This window comes from Pithys albifrons, chromosome 25, assembly GCF_047495875.1.
Source record: "Pithys albifrons albifrons isolate INPA30051 chromosome 25, PitAlb_v1, whole genome shotgun sequence".
NCBI classification, from domain to species: domain Eukaryota; kingdom Metazoa; phylum Chordata; class Aves; order Passeriformes; family Thamnophilidae; genus Pithys; species Pithys albifrons.
In genome coordinates this window covers 1,481,947-1,500,976 of record NC_092482.1, presented here as the reverse complement: position 1 = coordinate 1,500,976, position 19,030 = coordinate 1,481,947, and the positions used below count along the sequence as shown (strand labels likewise).

General features: G+C 49.5%; 1 protein-coding gene and 1 long non-coding RNA gene across 3 annotated transcripts; one reads left to right on the top strand and one right to left on the bottom strand.

The window, feature by feature from the left end:
- Positions 1–56: 56 nt before the first annotated feature.
- LOC139682874 (uncharacterized) lies at positions 57–2,194 on the top strand. 2 transcript variants are annotated; one of them, XR_011699686.1, is made up of 3 exons: positions 57–202; positions 391–891; positions 1,936–2,194. It is a non-coding gene; the product is annotated as an uncharacterized lncRNA (long non-coding RNA). The 2 variants fall into 2 exon arrangements; XR_011699687.1 differs by having other exon boundaries at positions 57–329; positions 603–891.
- A 3,230-nt stretch (positions 2,195–5,424) lies between these two features.
- On the bottom strand, positions 5,425–15,525 carry FBXO47 (F-box protein 47). The gene is made up of 10 exons (XM_071577479.1): positions 15,345–15,525; positions 13,666–13,836; positions 11,315–11,391; positions 10,798–10,875; positions 10,006–10,114; positions 9,042–9,218; positions 7,653–7,799; positions 7,034–7,176; positions 6,531–6,690; positions 5,425–5,767 (listed from the first exon to the last, which is right to left on the bottom strand). The coding sequence occupies exons 1-10, from the start codon at positions 15,523–15,525 to the stop codon at positions 5,646–5,648; spliced, it is 1,365 nt and encodes a 454-aa protein (XP_071433580.1). The 3' UTR covers positions 5,425–5,645.
- Positions 15,526–19,030: the final 3,505 nt, after the last annotated feature.

The following is a 19,030-nucleotide window of genomic DNA, read 5'->3' as shown; positions in this document are numbered from 1 at the left end:
GGCCGTCGCTTCCCAGCCCTTTTCCTGCCTCCCTGGGCCACAGCGGGATGTTGGGATTGGGGGAGGCTGCCCGGGCTGGGGCATCACCTGCCGTGGCTCTCCTGGCACTGCTGGGATCACCCTGGGATGCAGCTCCTTGGCCCAGCCCTGGGAATTCCACCTCTCCACGTGTTTAGCAGAGGGGGGAAAAAAAATCGGGAAGGTGTGTGGAGAAGGATGTTATTTTTCAACAGCACTACCCAAAAAAAAAACGGAAAATGAAGCAGCTCCCCGTGTGTGATGCTGAAGGCAAAGGATGCGGTGGCATCCCAGGAGCACCGGGCTGGAAGGTGAGCTCAGAGTGGGCCTGATGTGCCTTTGCCATGGCCGGTTTTCCCTCTTTCTCCACAGGAGGGGCCTGTTCCCGGCTGCAAAGGGGGGGCCGCATGTCTGTGAGCACCCCCAGGAGCTGGGCACAGTTTGGGAAGGAAGGAGCAGGGGCTGAGCAAGAAGAGCCCTCCCGCAGGCAGGGACAGCGGCGGGCACGGGGCTGGGCTGGGCTGGGCTGAGCCGGGGCTGCCCGCCCGAGTTTATCCCTTTATCTCCCTCCTGCCTCTGGGAAGCGGCTCCATCAGCTCCGGCATCAGCTCCGCACCCTGAGCGAGCCGGGCTGGGCTGGAGGGGAGGACGCGGCAGCCGCAGCCCAGATCCCTGTCTGAGCCCCAGGGAGCCCCTTCCAACCTCCTCCCTGGCCCAGCACCTCCTCCCTCACCATGCTGGATATTTTCATCCTGATGTTCTTTGCCATCATCGGCCTCGTGATCCTCTCCTACATCATTTACATGCTGTAGAGAGAGCGATGCCGGCGGAGATGCGGCTCAGCATCAGCCTCGTAAGCCGAGGCTCAGCCAGGTGAGCCGCGGGGCTGCTCCTGCCGGGAATTCCTGGGAAGGGCCGTGCTGGGGAGGGGGGAGAGGGCTCACTCTGGGGTCAGTGCCCTTGGCTTTGGGCTGGAAGGAGGGCACGGGGGGTGGGGAGGGGAGTTGATAAATCAGGCCACTCGGCCCGGCCATTGTGCGGCTGCTGTTCCTCCCCGCCGGGTTTATGGGCCCCTTCCCACTTGGAAAAGCTGCCGTGTGGCTTTTGTTCCCAGGAGGGAGAGGAATCAAGCAGCAGGAAGGGATCCTGGCTGTGTCATCGCAAAGGGGGGGTCCCCCGGGAGAAGGGGGGCTCTGCCTGCGCCTTGTGCTCCCACCCGGAGCTGCTCCCACCCCTCACCATCTCCCCATGTCCCACCTTTCCCCATATCCCACCTTTCCCCATCTCCCCATGTCCCACCTTTCCCCCCTTCCCCATCTCCCTGTGTCCCCCCTTTCCCCAACTCCCCATGTCCCCCCTGTCCCCATGTCCCCTCCGTCCCCCTTTCCCCATCTCCCCATGTCCCCCCATCCCCCCGTCCCCATGTCCCCGTGTCCCATCCCCTTTCCCCCCATCCCCGTGTCCCCTCCATCCCCATGTCCCCCTGTCCCCCCATCCCCGTTTCCCCATGTCCCATCCCCTTTCCCCCCATCCCTGTGTCCCCTCCATCCCCATGACCCCCTGTCCCCCCATCCCCGTGTCCCCTCCATCCCCATGTCCCCATGTCCCCGTGTCCCATTCCCTTTCCCCCCATCCCCATGTCCCCCTGTCCCCCCATCCCCGTGTCCCCTCCATCCCCATGTCCCCCTGTCCCCCCATCCCCGTTTCCCCTCCATCCCCATGTCCCCCTGTCCCCCCATCCCCGTGTCCCCTCCATCCCCATGTCCCCCTGTCCCCCATCCCCGTGTCCCCATGTCCCATCCCCTTTCCCCCCATCCCCGTGTCCCCTCCATCCCCATGTCCCCCTGTCCCCCCATCCCCGTGTCCCTCAGCTCCAGCCCCGCTCAGAGCACCCTCTCCCCTCTCTCTCTCTCACAGCCCGTGCCCGGTCGGTGTCCCCGGATCCCTCTGGAGCGGCGCTGACCCTGCGAGCGGAGCGCGGCGGGACCTGGAGGCTCCCGGTGGTCCCCGCAGTGTCCCGGTGGGATGGGAGGGGTCCTGCCCACCCTGGGGGGTGCTGAGTCCCCTCGGGATCAGCGTTTCCCAGGGTGGCCATCGGGGCTGCGTTTTAGAAAAGCACTTCTATTTTTGATGGAGAATTGTGGAAGGCAATGGAATAAAGAGGAATGACCCGGGAGAGGGGACACTGTGGCTGGTGAGTGCTGGGATGGCACCCCCTGCACCCATGGGGGTGGCAGGCCTGTGACTCCCAGGGCAAATCCACTGTCTGTGCAGAGATCCAAGGTATCCCAGGAGCCCTGGGAATGGTGGGAGGTTGGAAAAGTGGGCTGAGACCCCTCTGTGTCCCCAGCAGGAGCAGCAGCCCCTGGGGAGGGTCCCTGTTTGGGTGAGATGGGTCCCAGCCAGGCCCTTCCCTGCCCAGGTGGCTGTGCCAATCCTCACCCAGGTCTTTGGGAAGCTCCAGGAGGTCTTGGATAGAAAAAGGAACATTTTTAACACGATGGAAATGTCTGTGGGATGGAAAGAACATTTCAGAGGTTCATTTCCCCCTGCTTAGAGAGGCCTGGGGAGGCATTTGGGGCATCAGGAGGATTTTTCCAGCCCTTCAGTGAAACCCTGTCCTTACTCCAGGCAAAGTTTCCTTGTCCCTGATGTCTCCCAGGGTTAAATGTATTTTTTTAAGCAACACCTGAAATGTCCCCAATGGCAAAAGCTCCTTGTGGCACTTCAGTTAACCAGGAAACCACCACACAACTTGGGTGGCAGAGAACAGGACCCAGCGGGCCTGGATATGCTGCAATCAGCTGGTGTGGCTTTCAGGAGATGGTGTCTCCAGGAAAACCAGGGATTTCAGAGCCTGGGAATGCTGGCTGTGGTCAGTGCTGCCAGCTGAGTGCTGGCCATTTCCTGTTAGTAAAACCCCTGGGGAAACCCAGAGCTGGTGATTTGCTCCTGAAAATGCCGTGCAGAGCTCCTGCCCCTCACCCTGGCACCAAATCCAGCTGGAAATCAGGAGCCTGAGATGCTCTGGGAGGAATTTCTCAGTAACCCCCACCGTGAGGTGGTGCCTCTGCCAACATCTGCAGCCACTGGGGGCAGGAGCAGGGAGGAATGCGTGGAATGGAAACTCAGCTGAGTGTGAAGGCAGGAAGGATCGTTTTCTCTGCCTGCCAGCCTGCTCTCCCCTTACAAACCCTCCAGCAATGCGGAACAGGCCCTGCCTCCCGCCCCTCTCCCTGCGGGAAGGGGAAGGGAGCCAGCCCAGCAGCTGAGGGCTGGGAACAGGGCTGGGAACAGGGCTGGGAACAGGGCTGGGACTGAGGCAGGAGGGGACAAACAGCCCCAGCGGGCAGGGACAGCTCTGGGGCACAGGGGGTGAGGAGCTCGGGGCTCAGGAGGCAGCCAAGGCCCAGCCCGGCCACACTGACATTCTGCTCCTGGTCCTGGGAGGTCTGATCTGCTCAATTGGGCAGCAGAAGGATGGAAAATCCCTGTTTCCTGAAGCATCCCCATCCCAGCTCCTCTGGTGCTGCCAGGGGACCCCCCAGATCCCCCTTTGGTGTTTGACTGGCAGAGCTGATCCAGGGGCATGTTGGAAAAGGAGCTGCAAGGGTGGAGTCCCATCAGAGTTCAGCCCAAACTGGGACACTTGGGAAAGGAAAACAGAACCACAGAATATGCTGAGTTGGAGGGGACCCACAAGGATTATCAAGTCCAGCTCTCCAATCCCAGACATCACTGAGAGGGGTCTGACTTCAATCCCATGGGAAGGAAAGCCCTTGTTTGCTGGGAATGTTGCAAAAACTAAGGCCAAACCCTGGCTGAGCTGTTCATGCAGGACCCAGAGCAGTTGCTACTAATTACTAATGCCATCAATAATTAACAGTCACACCAAACTGCCCTCCCTCCCTTCCCGCAGGACCTGCTGCCCGTGCCGGCAGCGCTGACATTCCATCCCCCTTGGGAATCAAAGAACTCCCTTTTCCTGTGTGGCTGCACTCACATAAAGGCATCCCTTGTGCCGGGCTGGAATTCCTGCCCTCCGCGGCCCCTTCCCGGGAGATGACCCGGGGCTGGCAGAGGGGCACTGCGGGCACAACCCGGGCCGGCTCTGCTCCTCCATCCCTCTGCTTTCCATCCCCATTATTTCCCGGGAGCCATTCCCGAGCTCCAGAAAGGGAGGCAGAGCCGCGGACCTGGAGCGTTCCGCCCCGGCTGCGTTTTCCCATCACTGGGCTCGCTCCAGGTCTGTTTTCTCCTCCTGTTTTGGGTTCGTAGGGACCGGCCCGGACACGTTCAGTTCTCTGAGTAGAAACCAGAGGCTTGAATGTCTCTCCCTTCAGAAATGACGCGTCGCTGCAGCGTGTTCCTAAATATCATCTTCAAACAGCGAGGGAAAGCGGCGTTCCAAGGGTTTGCCAACCCAGGGAAGGTTTCACCTCTGCCATCTACCGGCACCTGCGAGGAGGATCCTCCGCAAATCCTGCCTGGAATTGCGTATTCAACAAACGGGGGAGAATTCTTAACTCTCAAACTTCCAAGCAAATCATTCCCGAGCTGCTTCCAGCAGGTTACTGGTGGAATCAGCTGAGATAAATTGCTCCCACTTCAGCTTTCAAAGCTAAACGTGGCTCCCTGCAGCCAAAAGCTGCTCCTGAAGGAAGGCTGAAACATTTGGAAAGGGATTATTCAGGTGGAGAAAGAGGCTCTTTAATTACCTGAAGGAAACAGCCACGTTGTAAAGAGCCCACAGAAAGTAAGTGCTTTTTATTACCATCTCACGCTTTTGTTTTGAAGGCAACAGGGCAGAAAATCAAAGGCCTAAGTAGAAAACATTTATACATTTAATGAACCACTGACCTAATTTAATGTGCATGTAACGAGTGTCTTCCACTTGGCAAAGTCCTGTGGAGACCAAAACACTTCAACAGTTGTTACCTGGGGCAGGGGGAGAGATTCCAAGTTTCTTCTGCTTTACAAAAACCTGGAGATTGAGGGGGAAAAAATGCTTTGCTTGGTCAAAGCACTTGAACTGCCTTCAGGAATCACCTCTTGCTATAGCTGAGCATACAGACCATGGGATATTCCTGTCACAGAACCTCTGACTCAGTGAGAGAGACCCTGGCAAGCTGGAGAAATCAGCTGTGCTTCTCTAATCCCATCCATCTCTTTCTCCTCAGGTTCCCAAGAGAAAACAAATTTGAAAGATCAAAATGTTTTGGGTTCTGAACTAAGATAACATTCCTCAGTTGGTGCCTGCACATCAAATATGGAAACCATGTCACTTTTATTGTGTGTGCAAACATGCACAGTGGGAAAAGAATGCAGCTTGTGTTCCCAAGGGAGGGGCTCCAGGCTGCTTCCTGAGCACAAGGAACTCCATGGCAAAGGCTTGGAGTCTCCACAACCTCCTTGAGCTCATTCAGCTGGGCTGACATGGGTGCTCCTAAATTCTGCCACTCCAGCTCTTACTGGATGGTCCCAACTTCTCCCACTCCAGCTCTTACTGGATGGTCCCAACTTCTCCCACTCCAGCTCTTACTGGAATGGGAATTTAAGAAATAATTGGACACTTCTTTGCAAATGTTCACCAAAAAAAAAAAAATAGAAGCAAGAATCTGCCAAACTCAGGTGGTGCTGCTGCTGGTGCTCCTCATGGCCATGTACAGGATTTCCTTATGGAAGTTTGCTTGTGCATTGACAAGGTGAAATAAATTCAGGAAGCTGCTGTCCTCTTCATCGTGCCTCCCTGCAAGGAAACCATGGAATGGGATTAGTGGAGCTGAATAATTCCAGGCAGGTGATTTTCCCAGGAAAACCTTGGTCAGTGCCCTCAGCAGAGCAGAGCAAAGCAAAGCAGCAGCTTCCCTTCCCTTCAGCTTCATGCTGTGGGTTATCCCCAGCCCTGCACCTGATGCCAGGACAGCTGGGAAGGAACAGGGGAGACTCTCCCCACAATTCCTGAGACAGACAAGAACAGTTGGGAGTTCAGACCAAACTCTGAGCTGAGCAGGGTGTTCCCCATTCCAGTTTCCTTGAGGCTCCATCAGAGCCAGGCTGGGCACAGGCAGCACCTGGGGCAGGTTGAGGGACAGTCCCAGGGGACTCTGGGCCCAGCACCCCAGCAGGGGGGGGATTAAAACACTGATGATTTCACCAGCCCTGGCACCAGGAATTCACCAGCCCTGGCACCAGGAATCCCCCAGCAAGAGAAACAGGTTAAAATAAATGTTTCTTCCCAGTTATGGCACTTGATTGATAATTTTTGGACAGGGTTTGGAGCAACCTGGAGTAGTGGAAGATTTCCCTGCCCATGGATGGGCTTTAAGGTCCTTCCAACCCAAACCTTTCTGGGATTCAAGGATTCTATGATTTTATGTTACCAACACACTTCAGGCTCCCCAGTGCTGCTCTGCCTGGGGAGGGAGGGCAGGACAGGCTGCTCCTTGGTGCCCTGGTCAGCTCCAGCTCCTGATCCAAGAGCTGCTCCAGGCCCACAGGCCAAGTCTTACCAGCCAGCACTGCCTGCAGCATGTCCATGAGCATGTGGGCAAAGGCATTCTCCAAGCACTTCAGGAAGTTGTTTCTCTCCCAAGGAGTGCTGAAAACTTTGCAGACCTTCTGCATCATTTTCACTGCCCAGTCCATGCAGTAAAGGTCCTTCTCACACACCTGAAGGGCACAGGAAAGGTTAAAAATGCACCATGAGTCTGATGCAAGGTCAAAGCTTAGCATTAAATACTGATTCTGCCACAGCCTGGAAAATCAGGGGTGATCATGAGGACACAGGGGTTGTTCTGGTTGGCATGGAGGGACTTCTGAACCTTCTGCCAGTGGTATTTCTCCTCAAGGACAGACCTGCCAGCTTCCAGGGATGTGCTGGACAGGGAGCAGAGGGTGGAAGAGCACCCAGCCTCTTGCTGGCCCTGCTCCTGGTGTGCAGGAGTAGGTGGGGAAACTTTTCATATCTGAGAAAGCAAACCTGGGGCTAAAGAGACTGTTCAGTTACACTCACCAAAACTATGTAGACCACGAGCCTGGCCAGCTCCACAGCCCTGCCATTCACAGCTTTACTGGCCAGGAAAGTGAAGCAAATGTTGTTCCCACTCAGGAGGAGCAGCCGAGCGTTGTTCTCCACGAGCCACTCCTGGGGAACCACTTGGTAGTGGAAGAGAGAGGATTTTAGTCACCTTTGAACAGAAAGAGGAGCAACAAAGTGGTACAGGCAATTCCTACCAGCAGGAATCAGAGCTCTTCACTCCAACTTTGTGGTACAACCTCACCCCAAGCCACTGTCAGTGTAGCTGCTGATTCTGGCTCAAACAAACATCATGTTTGCAGCTTGGACAATGTTTCCCAAATTATTCAAGGCCAGATCTGAGTTTCAAAGGCCTGCATGGAAACTTAAAGGGTTTCTCCACGGGGAAAGGCAGCCTGAATGTGGCACTGGGATTCTCTCATCCCAGCTACTGCCTCCATTCCCAGTGTGGTGACTTTTCCAGTCAAGCCATGGCTCCTGTGGGGACTTTTGCAGCCCCTTTCCAGCCAGGAGTGTGAAACACTCTTGGGGCTGGATTTGGAGGATGTGAGCAAAATAAATAATCCAGGGATTGATGATAAAGGCAAACACACACCTGACAGCTCATCCACAAGACTGATAACATCATCTGCTGTCCACTCTCTGGCTTCTGTGCCATACAGCAGCTTAATTGCTTCAGCTAAACCCATCAGACTGGTCTCATCTGTTGGTCTTTCTATCATTTTCTGCCACACCACGTATCCTGAGCAACAGATTAATCACAACCACTACTGAGTGATGTATTTTCAAGCAGGGAGTTGCTAAACTGAGCCTTAGAGCAGAGGAGGGGAATCCAGGTAACCCAGCTCAGGCTTTGTGACAGCCAGATTATTTTCCATCTGTCATTTTATCAGGGGCAGTGGGAGTTGCAGAGTGAATCAAATTTAAAGAAACCCAAGTTTAATAATGAAGTGAGAAAACACATTTTCCTTCAGGGGAAAACACATTTTCCTTCAAGGGAAAACACATTTTCCTTCAGGGAATTGGATGCTTGAGGTGGATTTGGGCAAGCAGGGGGAAGAGAGGAACAGAGGTGTCAATTTCTTCACTTGAATTGTAACTTTTATTCTTTGGTTTTAATCTATTTTCTTTGCATAAATCTTGGTGTTTTGCTGCACCCTGCAGGGAACCCTCCTGCTCAGGGCCCCAGAGTCTGCCCATGAGCCCCAGGCAGTCATAGAATCACAGAATCATAGAATGGATTGGGTTGGAAAAGACCTCCAAGATCATCAAGTCCAACCCTTGATCCAACCCCACTGTGATCACCAGCCCAGGGCACTCTGTGCCCTGGGCTGGTGATCACAGTAGGGTTGGATCAAGACATGGTGGATCAAGACATGGTGGTTTCTCACTCAGTGCCACATCCACAGAATCACAGAATGGATTGGGTTGGAAAAGACCTCCAAGATCATCAAGTCCAACCCTTGGTCCAACTCCAGTCCCTTTACCAGATCATGGCACTCAGTGCCACGGCCAAGCTCAGCTGAAAAACCTCCAGGGATGGAGAATCCACCCCCTCTCTGGGCAGCCCATTCCAATCCCTGAGCACTCTCTCTGCAAAGAATTTCTTTCTCATCTCCAACTTCAATTTCCCCTGGCAGAGCTTGAGCCCATCGTGCCCCCTTGTCCTATTGCTGAGTGCCTGGGAGGAGACCAACCCCCACCTGGCCAGAACTTCCCTTCAGGGAGTTCCAGACAGTGCTGAGGTCACCTCTGAGCCTCCTCTTCTCCAGGCTGAACACCCCCAACTCCCTCAGCCTCTCCCCATAGGGCCTGTGCTCCAGTCCCTCCAGTCAACCTTGGGGTTTTGTTTCACCCTGCAGGGAACCCTCCCACTCAGAGCCTGCCCACAAGCCCCAGGCAGTCAATCTTGGGGTTTTGCTGCACCCTGCAAGGAAACCCCCCCTCAGGGCCCCCGAGCCTGCCCAGGAGCCCCAGCACTCACCATCCAGGGAGGACGTAGGCCCGAAGATGATGTAGAGCAGCCGGGCCTGGCTGACGATGGGCCAGGGCTTGAGGATGCGCGTCAGCCAAAAGGCGGCGTCGCTGCGCTGGCTCCAGTGGTTGAGCAGCACCCGCCTGCAGAACAGCCTGATCCTCACCTCCAGCTTCCTGGCACTGCCTGCAGGGATATGGAGACCTCTGAGCCCCAGGCAGTGCTGTGAGAACCTTTTCATAGCAGGAGAAAGGGATTCTCGTCAAGCTGCCCAAAAGGTGTTAAGGTAATTCAGTGAAATCTTCGGCTGTTCTGCCCGAATTTGGCTCTTTAGACACATCACTCCAATTAATTCAGGCCATGGGATCTGTGGATTCACCCTCTGCAAGGCCCTCTGTGGGTTTTTGGCAATAGGAGGAAGTGTGGGATGGCTGTGGATAAGGTTTTCCATGGGAATTCCCTGTTCTGTGCTGGGCCATGGGAGCATTTCTTGGGAGGTGTGTGCCATGTCAGTGCTGGGGTCCAGAAATGGGAGGCCTCACTTTTTACTGCATCTTTCTGTCTCTAAACTGGTTCCTTTCCCATTGGTTTCACTGGTGGGCAGCAGGAAAGGCTCAGACTCATGTTACTGTTGATGTAGGGACAAAACTTGTGCTTTGGATGGATAATGGAATAACACAGAAACACTAAAGGCTTCTCAAGACAACTCTCTTCACTACAGGACAGAGAGAAAAGCACTAATCAGTGGGTTTGGTGAAGGGAAATTGCTGAGTTCATTGGTGTGAAGGCCAAGTGCTCACTTTAGGCTGCCCAGAGGGCCAAGAGAACACACATGAGAGTCAAGAACCAAGGCTGAGCTCAGCTAAACCCTCTCAATTCCACACACATCATGTTTGCAGCACTCAGGACCCACTCCCTGCCCTCTCTGTGCTGGCACAGTTTGACATTTCAGCCTCTTGGCTGCTGTGATTACCTGCTTTGCTGCTGACCACTGTCTGCACTTTCCTGGCTAAACTGCTCAGCTCCCAGAGGAAGTTGAACACCCGGTGGCACTCGAGCTCATCCCAGCCTGCTGTCAGGATCTGAGGGTGGCAAAGGAAAGGGGTGCAGATGAGTGGATTGGGCAGAGATTTAGGTCCCAATGCCAGCCCTCAGAGCACATAAATACAACCCTGCAGTGCCCCTGCCTTGGGTGCTGTCATGGCACAGGTTTGTGCTTCTGCCTCCCAGAATCCAAAGCTGCCAATGCTGTTCCAAGATTTTTGAACCTTATGTGGGAAAGTTCACACAGAAATTTGCTCCAAAGACAAATGTCCCAGCACAAATAGTCATCTGTTTGTTTGGTTTTTTTAGATTTTATATTTTTAATTTTTCTAAAATTAATTCCAAGTTTCCACAAGTGAACAGAACTGTTCTGGCCTATGATGTATCCAGCCATTCCCTTTGAAAACACATCATCTCTGCTCCTGAATTTGAAGCTGTGCAATGAAATGCTGCCCTTCTACCTTGTCTTCTTAGATAACAAATTGCTAATCAAAATCCTGACTGGTTGGGAGTGAAATCCAGGCCAAGGAATTCTCCAGAGTCAAATCAGCAACTTCCACCAGCAGAAAGGAAATTCAGAGAACTGTGTGAATAAACACCATCCCCCCACACCCCCAGAAGAGCTTTAAAAAATCTTGCAAAACACAGATTAATTTAGAAAATACCTTGATTTTCTTTTATATTTGTAGCACTTGCCTCATCTTACAGGAGGACACTGTACCTGTAAAAGCACCCCATAGCACTTCAACCCCAGGCAATGCAGAGGACTGGAACAACCACTCAGCTTGAAACAGGAAACCTGCAAGTGCAAACACCAGGGAAGGGAAGGGAAGGGAAGGGAAGGGAAGGGAAGGGAAGGGAAGGGAAGGGAAGGGAAGGGAAGGGAAGGGAAGGGAAGGGAAGGGAAGGGAAGGGAAGGGAAGGGAAGGGAAGGGAAGGGAAGGGAAGGGAAGGGAAGGGAAGGGAAGGGAAGGGAAGGGAAGGGAAGGGAAGGGAAGGGAAGGGAAGGGAAGGGAAGGGAAGGGAAGGGAAGGGAAGGGAAGGGAAGGGAAGGGAAGGGAAGGGAAGGGAAGGGAAGGGAAGGGAAGGGAAGGGAAGGGAAGGGAAGGGAAGGGAAGGGAAGGGAAGGGAAGGGAAGGGAAGGGAAGGGAAGGGAAGGGAAGGGAAGGGAAGGGAAGGGAAGGGAAGGGAAGGGAAGGGAAGGGAAGGGAAGGGAAGGGAAGGGAAGGTGGACTTACTTCTGAGAGCACCTTGTGGACATACTTGAGCCTGTCCCTGGTGGGCAGCAGCAACGTGCACCTCTTGAGCAGCAGCCCTGGGCCAGAGGGGGAGAGAGGCACAACTGGGAGTGAACTCACACAGCTCTGAGTAACCTCACACAGCACATGCACTGCTGGGCTGGCTCCAGCATCCACACTGCCTGGGACACCCTCCAGGGAGGAAAACCCACTCCAAGGTGAGCACAAAGCCCTAATATGTGCTTGGATTGGGAACAGCAGGGACATCTCTTCCCAAAGGAATGTTTTCAGGGATCATATGGGCTTCCTGCAGCACAACTTGTTTGTGTTGTTTAAAGCCCCTGTTACTCACAGTTGGAGCTCCATTAAAATCACTGCATTGGGTTGGGAGTTACAGCTGGGAAAAGCACTGGAAAGAAATGGTAACTCGTTGCAGCTCAGCTCACAGGACCCTGTGGAATGCTGGTTTTCCCCTTACATCATGGAAAGCCAAACTTCCTACATTTTTTCAGGAGAGCCACGTGCTCTAAAAAGCAAATATTCTGAGCTGTGCTAATGTAAAACTTTGCTAAGAGAGAAATTTATCTTCCTGTACAGGACAGGGATTGTGTGCTTGGGGTGTGAGTCTGGAGTTCATTATTGGGGGGAATAGTTGGATGCTGAGCAGGATTTCTTCCACATCCCTGACAGAACCTGGGTTAACAGCCTGAACCCAAAACCTCTCACCAGGATAAAATATATGTATTGGTTGTTAATTAATCAAGAAATCCACAGAAAAGCATGAAGTTTTTGGAGGGGAAAAAAGAAAAAAAAGAAAAAACTTTTCCCCCTGAACTTTGCCTCCTAAAAACACATCATTTTTCCAAGGTCAGAAAGCACTTTATGAATTGACTGTGGGTTTCAATTGGCTCTTTCCTCCTTCAGAAGTGTGTCAGCATTCCTGCACCACAGCCATAATTTATTCATCAGTCTCAGACATGACCCCGAGCTCAGACAAGTCAATTTTTCATTGACTAGAGCAGCCTTTGGAGAGAATTCCCTGAGGAGCAGCTGTTGGGACAGTGTGGCTGCTCCTCAGGCTGGAGCCACAGGGCTGGGGAAAACCAGGTGCACTAAAAAGCCTTTGAGCAGAAGGTCCTTTTGGACTCCAGTTTTTCCTGCTGCAAAGTAAATATTGATTTTGCAGCTGACCTTAACAAAACCATTCCCCTGCACCTCCCACTGGGACACAGACATGGCCAATGATATTTATAATATGCTGTGGTTTGCTGCAGGGGTGGGTCACACCTACACTGAAAGCAGAAGTTGCCATTTTCTGTGAGGCTACTGCAAAGCTCAAGCTAATTTTTATTTCTTTTTTAAGGGCTATGATGTTTCAGGCTTCATTTTAAAAAGAAAACATGAAGATTATTTTTAAAAGGCATTTTAAGATACCTCAAAACCTCCATGGTTTGCTTATTTTTGGCCTAAGAGTTTAACAGCTTTCCTTTACCTTGTACAATTTAATGTCTGAAATGTTTTTATTTAATATCTGAAGTTCAAGCCATATTTCTAATTCTGGATTTCCTCATGGCATCACTTGATTTCTCTGTCAAATACACATTTTATCAGACAGGGAAGAGCAAAGATGGACCAAATGATGTTTCATTGTCATTTCCTTCTCTGACAGAACAAAGCAGAATGAATTAGGACTCATGTGTCTAAAAAACCAGCAACTGTGTCACAAAGGGCAAAGGTGCTGGTCACTGCAGGATTAGGCTGGGCTGGGCAACTGGTGCTGGTCACTGCAGGATTAGGCTGGGCTGGGCAACTGGTGCTGGTCACTGCAGAGTTAGGCTGGGCTGGGCAACTGGTGCTGGTCACTGCAGGATTAGGCTGGGCTGGGCAACTGGTGCTGGTCACTGCAGGATTAGGCTGGGCTGGGCAACTGGTGCTGGCCACTCCAGAACTAGGCTGGGTTTAAGTCCTGTGGCTGCATTTCCCAGGCTGAGGAATGTGAGCTGCTCCAAAGGGATGCCCGGAGGGGGCTGAGCAGCCAAATTCCTTTGGCTGGCTGGGCCTGGGAGTTCTGATTCCCGCTGCCCTTCCCAGCGGTGGGGTCCAAAACGCTAAATTTGGGAACACCTACAGATGGGAACCGACCTCTGCCACTTCACAGGGGAAAAATAAACCCCCGGGAGGCAGGACAGACATTATTTTTTTCCACAACTAGGAGGGTTTGGAAGGATTTCAGCAACTCCTCCTTCCAGCTGGTGGGGCTGCGGTGGGTGATGTGGCTGCGCAGAGAGTTCAAGAGTTTTATTGTTAATGCTTTAAACAGGAATAAGTTTTCCAGGGAATTCTGTTCTCACCCAGAGATTTGTAGTGCTCCAAGAGGGAGGTTCCCTCTCTCCCGCCGGGAAGCTCCAGGGCGTGGAAATCCTGCAGGAGGAGCCTGCGGGCTCCCGACGGGGCCGAGATGTAGTGGGAGAGGCGCTGGTTGATGGCTTTGGATGCCATGCTCAGCAGGCTGATGTCCCTCACTGCAAAAACAAAGCCCAGGGCACTGCTAAATAATCTAATCTTTATTTTTATTACTTTTTTACAAGGAAAGAATGACAAGGTTTCAGCCTTCATTTTAAAAAGAAAACACTAAGATAGTTTTAAGGGGGTGGATTCCCCATCCCTGGAGGGTTTTAAACTGAGCTTGGCCGTGGCACTGAGTGCCATGATCTGGTAAAGGGACTGGAGTTGGACCAAGGGTTGGACTTGATGGTCTCAGAGGGCTTTTCCAACCCAATCCATTCTATGGATGTGGCACTGAGTGAGAAACCACCATGTCTTGATCCAACCCTACTGTGATCACCAGCCCAGGGCACAGAGTGCCAGAGTGATCACAGTGGGGTTGGATCAAGAGCTGGACTTGATGATCTCAGAGGTCTTTTCCAACCCAATCCATTCTGTGATTCTATGACAATGCTGGTGAGGGGACTGGAGCACAAGCCCTGTGGGGAGAGACTGAGGGAGCTGGGGGAGTTCAGCCTGGAGAAGAGGAGACTCAGGGCAGAGCTCATCACTCTCTACAACTCCCTGACAGGAGGTTGTAGCCAGGTGGGGGTTGGTCTCTTCTCCCAGGCACCTGGGACACAAGAGGACATGGCCTTAAGCTCTGCCAGGGGAGGTTTAGGTTGGAGATCAGAAAGAAATTCTTTGCAGAGAGAGTGCTCAGGGATTGGAATGGGCTGCCCAGGGAGGGGGTGGATTCCCCATCCCTGGAGGATTTTCAACTGAGCTTGGCCGTGGCACTGAGTGCCATGATCTGGTAAAGGGACTGGAGTTGGACCAAGGGTTGGACTTGATGGTCTCAGAGGGCTTTTCCAACCCAATCCATTCTATGGATGTGGCACTGAGTGAGAAACCACCATGTCTTGATCCAACCCCACTGTGATCACCAGCCCAGGGCACAGAGTGCCCTGGGCTGGTGATCACAGTGGGGTTGGATCAAGGGTTGGACTTGATGATCTTGAAGGTCTTTTCCAATCTGTGCCCTGGGCTGGTGATCACAGTGGGGTTGGATCAAGAGCTGGACTTGATGATCTCAGAGGTCTCTTCCAACCCAATCCATTCTATGACTCTATGAAAGGCATTTTAAGCTACCTCAAAACCTCCATGGAATGCTGAGAGTTGGAGATCTTTGGTTTAAATCCCTTCAACTTCCAGTTGGGTTTTTTCATACATAAAAGCTTAAATTTCAGAGAATAAGCTACATGAAATGACTTTAACCAGCTGAAAGCTGAAGGATAAGTCACACAAAATTACTTTAACCAACTAAGAGCTAAAGGATAAGTCACATTAAATGACTTTAACCAACTAACAGCTAAAGGATAAGTCACATTAAATGACTTTAACCAGCTGAAAGCTGAAGGGTAAAGTCACATCAAGTGACTTTAACCAGCTAAAATATTTTAAATAATGATGGCTTTACAAATGAAAAAAAAATCACAGAAATTTCCCGATATTGAGGTAAAAACCTTTCTGATGATGTTCTCACCTGAGAGATAATTCAATACCATGTGGAAGAGCTCCAGGGGCAGGGTTTGGAAGCGCCCCAGGGCTGACAGAGCCTGCGGGTCCGTGTCCAGAGAGTCGCAGCGAGCTCTGGAGCGGCGCCTGCCCCGCCTGTGTTTGCGGCTGGGGGCGGAACTGTCGCTGCTCCCGGAGCCCGAGCTCATTGTCCTGCTCTTCCCATGGATCTCACCTGCACAGGAAAGAGCAGCCTCATTTTCAGGAGGAAAATACTGGACCCAAACCAGGCTGAGAGGAAATGACTCCACTGGAGGCACAGCCACGAGAGTGAAAATCTTGTGGGTGTGCAGGATAAACTGTCTGAATTCAGTGCAAGGAAAGCAGTTTAATAAATAATTTCTAGTGTGTAAGTAATAACTAATATGATAGTGTTATAACTCATATAATAGTGTTATAACTAATATAACAGTGTTATAACTAATATAATGGTGTTATAACTAATATAACAGTGTTATAACTAATATAATGGTGTTATAACTAATATAATAGTGTTATAACCAATATAATAATGTTATAACTAATATAATAATGTTATAACTAATATAATAGTGTTATAACTAATATAATAGTAATATAATAGTGTTATAACTAATATAACAGTGTTATAACTAATATAATAGTGTTATAACTCATATAATAGTGTTATAACCAATATAATAATGTTATAACTAATATAACAGTGTTATAACTAATATAATAGTCTTATAACTAATATAATAGTCTTATAACTAATATAATAGTGTTATAACTAATATAATAATGTTATAACTAATATAATAGTCTTATAACTAATATAATAGTGTTATAACTAATATAATAGTAATATAATAGTGTTATAACTAATATAACAGTGTTATAACCAATATAATAATGTTATAACTATATAACAGTGTTATAACTAATATAATAGTATTATAACCAATAATTTAATGTATTGATATACAGAAATAATTCTCATGTCTGGGAGAATATTCAGGGAGGAGGAGAAGATAAAAAGCACTGAGGGACATCACAGAGTGGGGCAGAAAATAAGGAAAATAGTTCTAAAAGGGCATTCCTGAGGAATTACGTGTGATGGTAGAAGCTACAGTAATCAACAACATTGTGTTAATTTGTTGCACTAATTATTCAGCTGGATGCTGAAGGTTTAGGGCTGTTATTGAAATATCATCGTGTTACTCGAGTCCTTCAGTGATAGTTATTTCTGTGTGTGGTTGTGCATGGCCAAAAAAAAAGATTAAATGCAGCAAAGTGATGCTTCAAACCTTTTTCTCTAAGTTGATACAAGGCCTAATTTAATAAAATGACTATAAGTGTGATAGAAAACTAAATTATACAGAGTTGCTACAGGAAAACTGCAGCGACTCAGCCTTTCCCAGAGTCACGAGGGGCTGGGAATGAGCTGGGAATGAGCTGGGAATGATCAATAAATACGATTATTTGATTGGCCTTCTGGCTTTGGAGTCTCTACAACAGCCACCCTTCACATTGTCGGGCAACACGGGGAGGGAGGGAGGGACTCGGTGCCTCTAAAATATGTTTTCTAAGTGAGGGTTTGGGTGGCAGCTGAGGCTCCGCGGGACTCGCCAGGGAGCGCTGCAGTGATGCCAGAGCTGGCAGGGCTGGCAGGGCTGGCAGGGCTGGCAGAGCATCCCTGGCCCCGGGCCAGCCTGCAGTGCCACATCCCATCGCCAGCAGTGGGAAACTCCCGGCCAGAACAGCCCCCATTGTTCGAGAGATTAGAAATTTACAGAATGACAGACCACAAGCTCCAAACATCCCTCCTGTTTCTTACCCAGTCCCGGCGGGCAGACCCTGCAGTGCTGCGGGGGGGAAATGGAGCCACACAGGGGGCTCAGTTCGGGCAGAAATCGGGTTTATTCGCATGGCTTTGGCTGACTCTGCAGGGAGTTGGAGTTGGGCATTTAAGGAAGTTTTGCTTCCCTGGAAGCGGTTGGAATTTCGCTGTGGGATATTTGCAGCTCGCTAAAGGCTCCTGAGCAAATGGAAGTGCTGCCGAAATTAAGGTTTCTTTAGGATTTTATGGGAGAAAATTGATTTAACACCTTTAAGGACAACTGAGAAACCATCTGTAGGTAAACAAGAAAAATGTTTATCTTAAAGCAAAATAAAAGTGAGGACTTTTACACACAGAATGACAGACTCGGGATAATCAGAATTAAAATTTGAATTTAAAAACTGTACTTAAGTTCCTTGAGCACAACACACACAAAGCAGCTCCTTTTTATAACAAGGCACCCCTAAACTTGGCTAAAACAGACTCATTTTCCTGACTTTAGAAATAAAGTTGCAATCCTGTGCTACTTTCTCTTCTTCCCCCACTCTCCTTTCTGTGCCGTGGGGATTTCTGGGACCTTTAGGTGGTTTTTTTTTTAAACTCTTACCTTGGGCCTGCAATTGTGTTAAATGGAAGAAAAGTAACTTTGCCACCCGCGAGGTTTTCGGGAGTATTTGTCCAATTCCTGTTTGTGTTCAGCCCGCTGGAGCTTAAACTGGGTGTCACTGTTTGAATGCAGAGCTGGGGAAAATTAATATCAATAAAAATGAGTACAAACATCCAGTTTAAACCCCTCTTTGACTTCCCGTGGGGTTTTATTCCTCGGGGAGTTCACCCTGTGCAGCCCCTTCTGCCGCGGGGTGTTTGGAGAGCGGCTTAGGGGGCAAAGGAAGGGAAATGTTAAATATTTAACAATATTGGCTGAGAAGGGGCTTTTATTTGGGGCTATAAATTAATTTGTTTACAAGGCAGAGAGCGCCAACTTCCAGGCTGTGCCCCTTAAGCAGTCGCTAAACTGCCGCTAATGGGGCCTCCTCAGGGATGGTGTTTCTGGGGGGGTTTGGCAAATATTTATTGCAAAAAAGGTGTTTATTTGGGAGATTGGTTTGGGATGTTTCCTTTCCCTTCCTCATCAACACAGGCAGAGTCGCCTCCAGCATTAACGGGGGTTGGGTTGTGCTTCCAGGTTTGCTCTTTTGCTTGGGAAGGTAAAACGATAGAGAGTGAAATGAAATGAAATGAAATGAAATGAAATAAAATAAAATAAAATAAAATAAAATAAAATAAATAAAGTAAAATAAAATAAAATAAAATAAAATATAATATAATAAATAAAATTCAATAACATCAAATGAAATGAAATAAAATAAATAGAGTAAAATAAAATAAAGTAAAATAAAATAAAGTAAAATAAAATGAAAAATTAAAAAATAAAATAGAATAAAATAAACAAATAAGATAAAGTAAAATAAAATAAAGTAAAATAAAATGAAAAATAAATAAAGTAAATAAAGTAAAATAAAATAAATAAAGTAGAATAAAATAAAGTAAAATAAAATGGAAAAAATAAAATAAACAAATAAAATAAAGTAAAATAAAAATAAAATAAAATAAAGTAAAATAAAGTAAAATAAAGTAAAATAAAATAAATAAAATAAAGTAAAATGAAATAAAGTAAAATAAAATAAAATAAAATAATTTTAAAAGCACAAGTTTGGGTGAGGGATGACAAACCTCAGAGCACCAAGAACATCCATGGAGTTACCTTAGCACTTGTTATCCCTTTGACCTACACTGAAAATGTACCAAACCCGATGTTTTTATTTAGGATAAAGTCTCTATATCAGATTGGT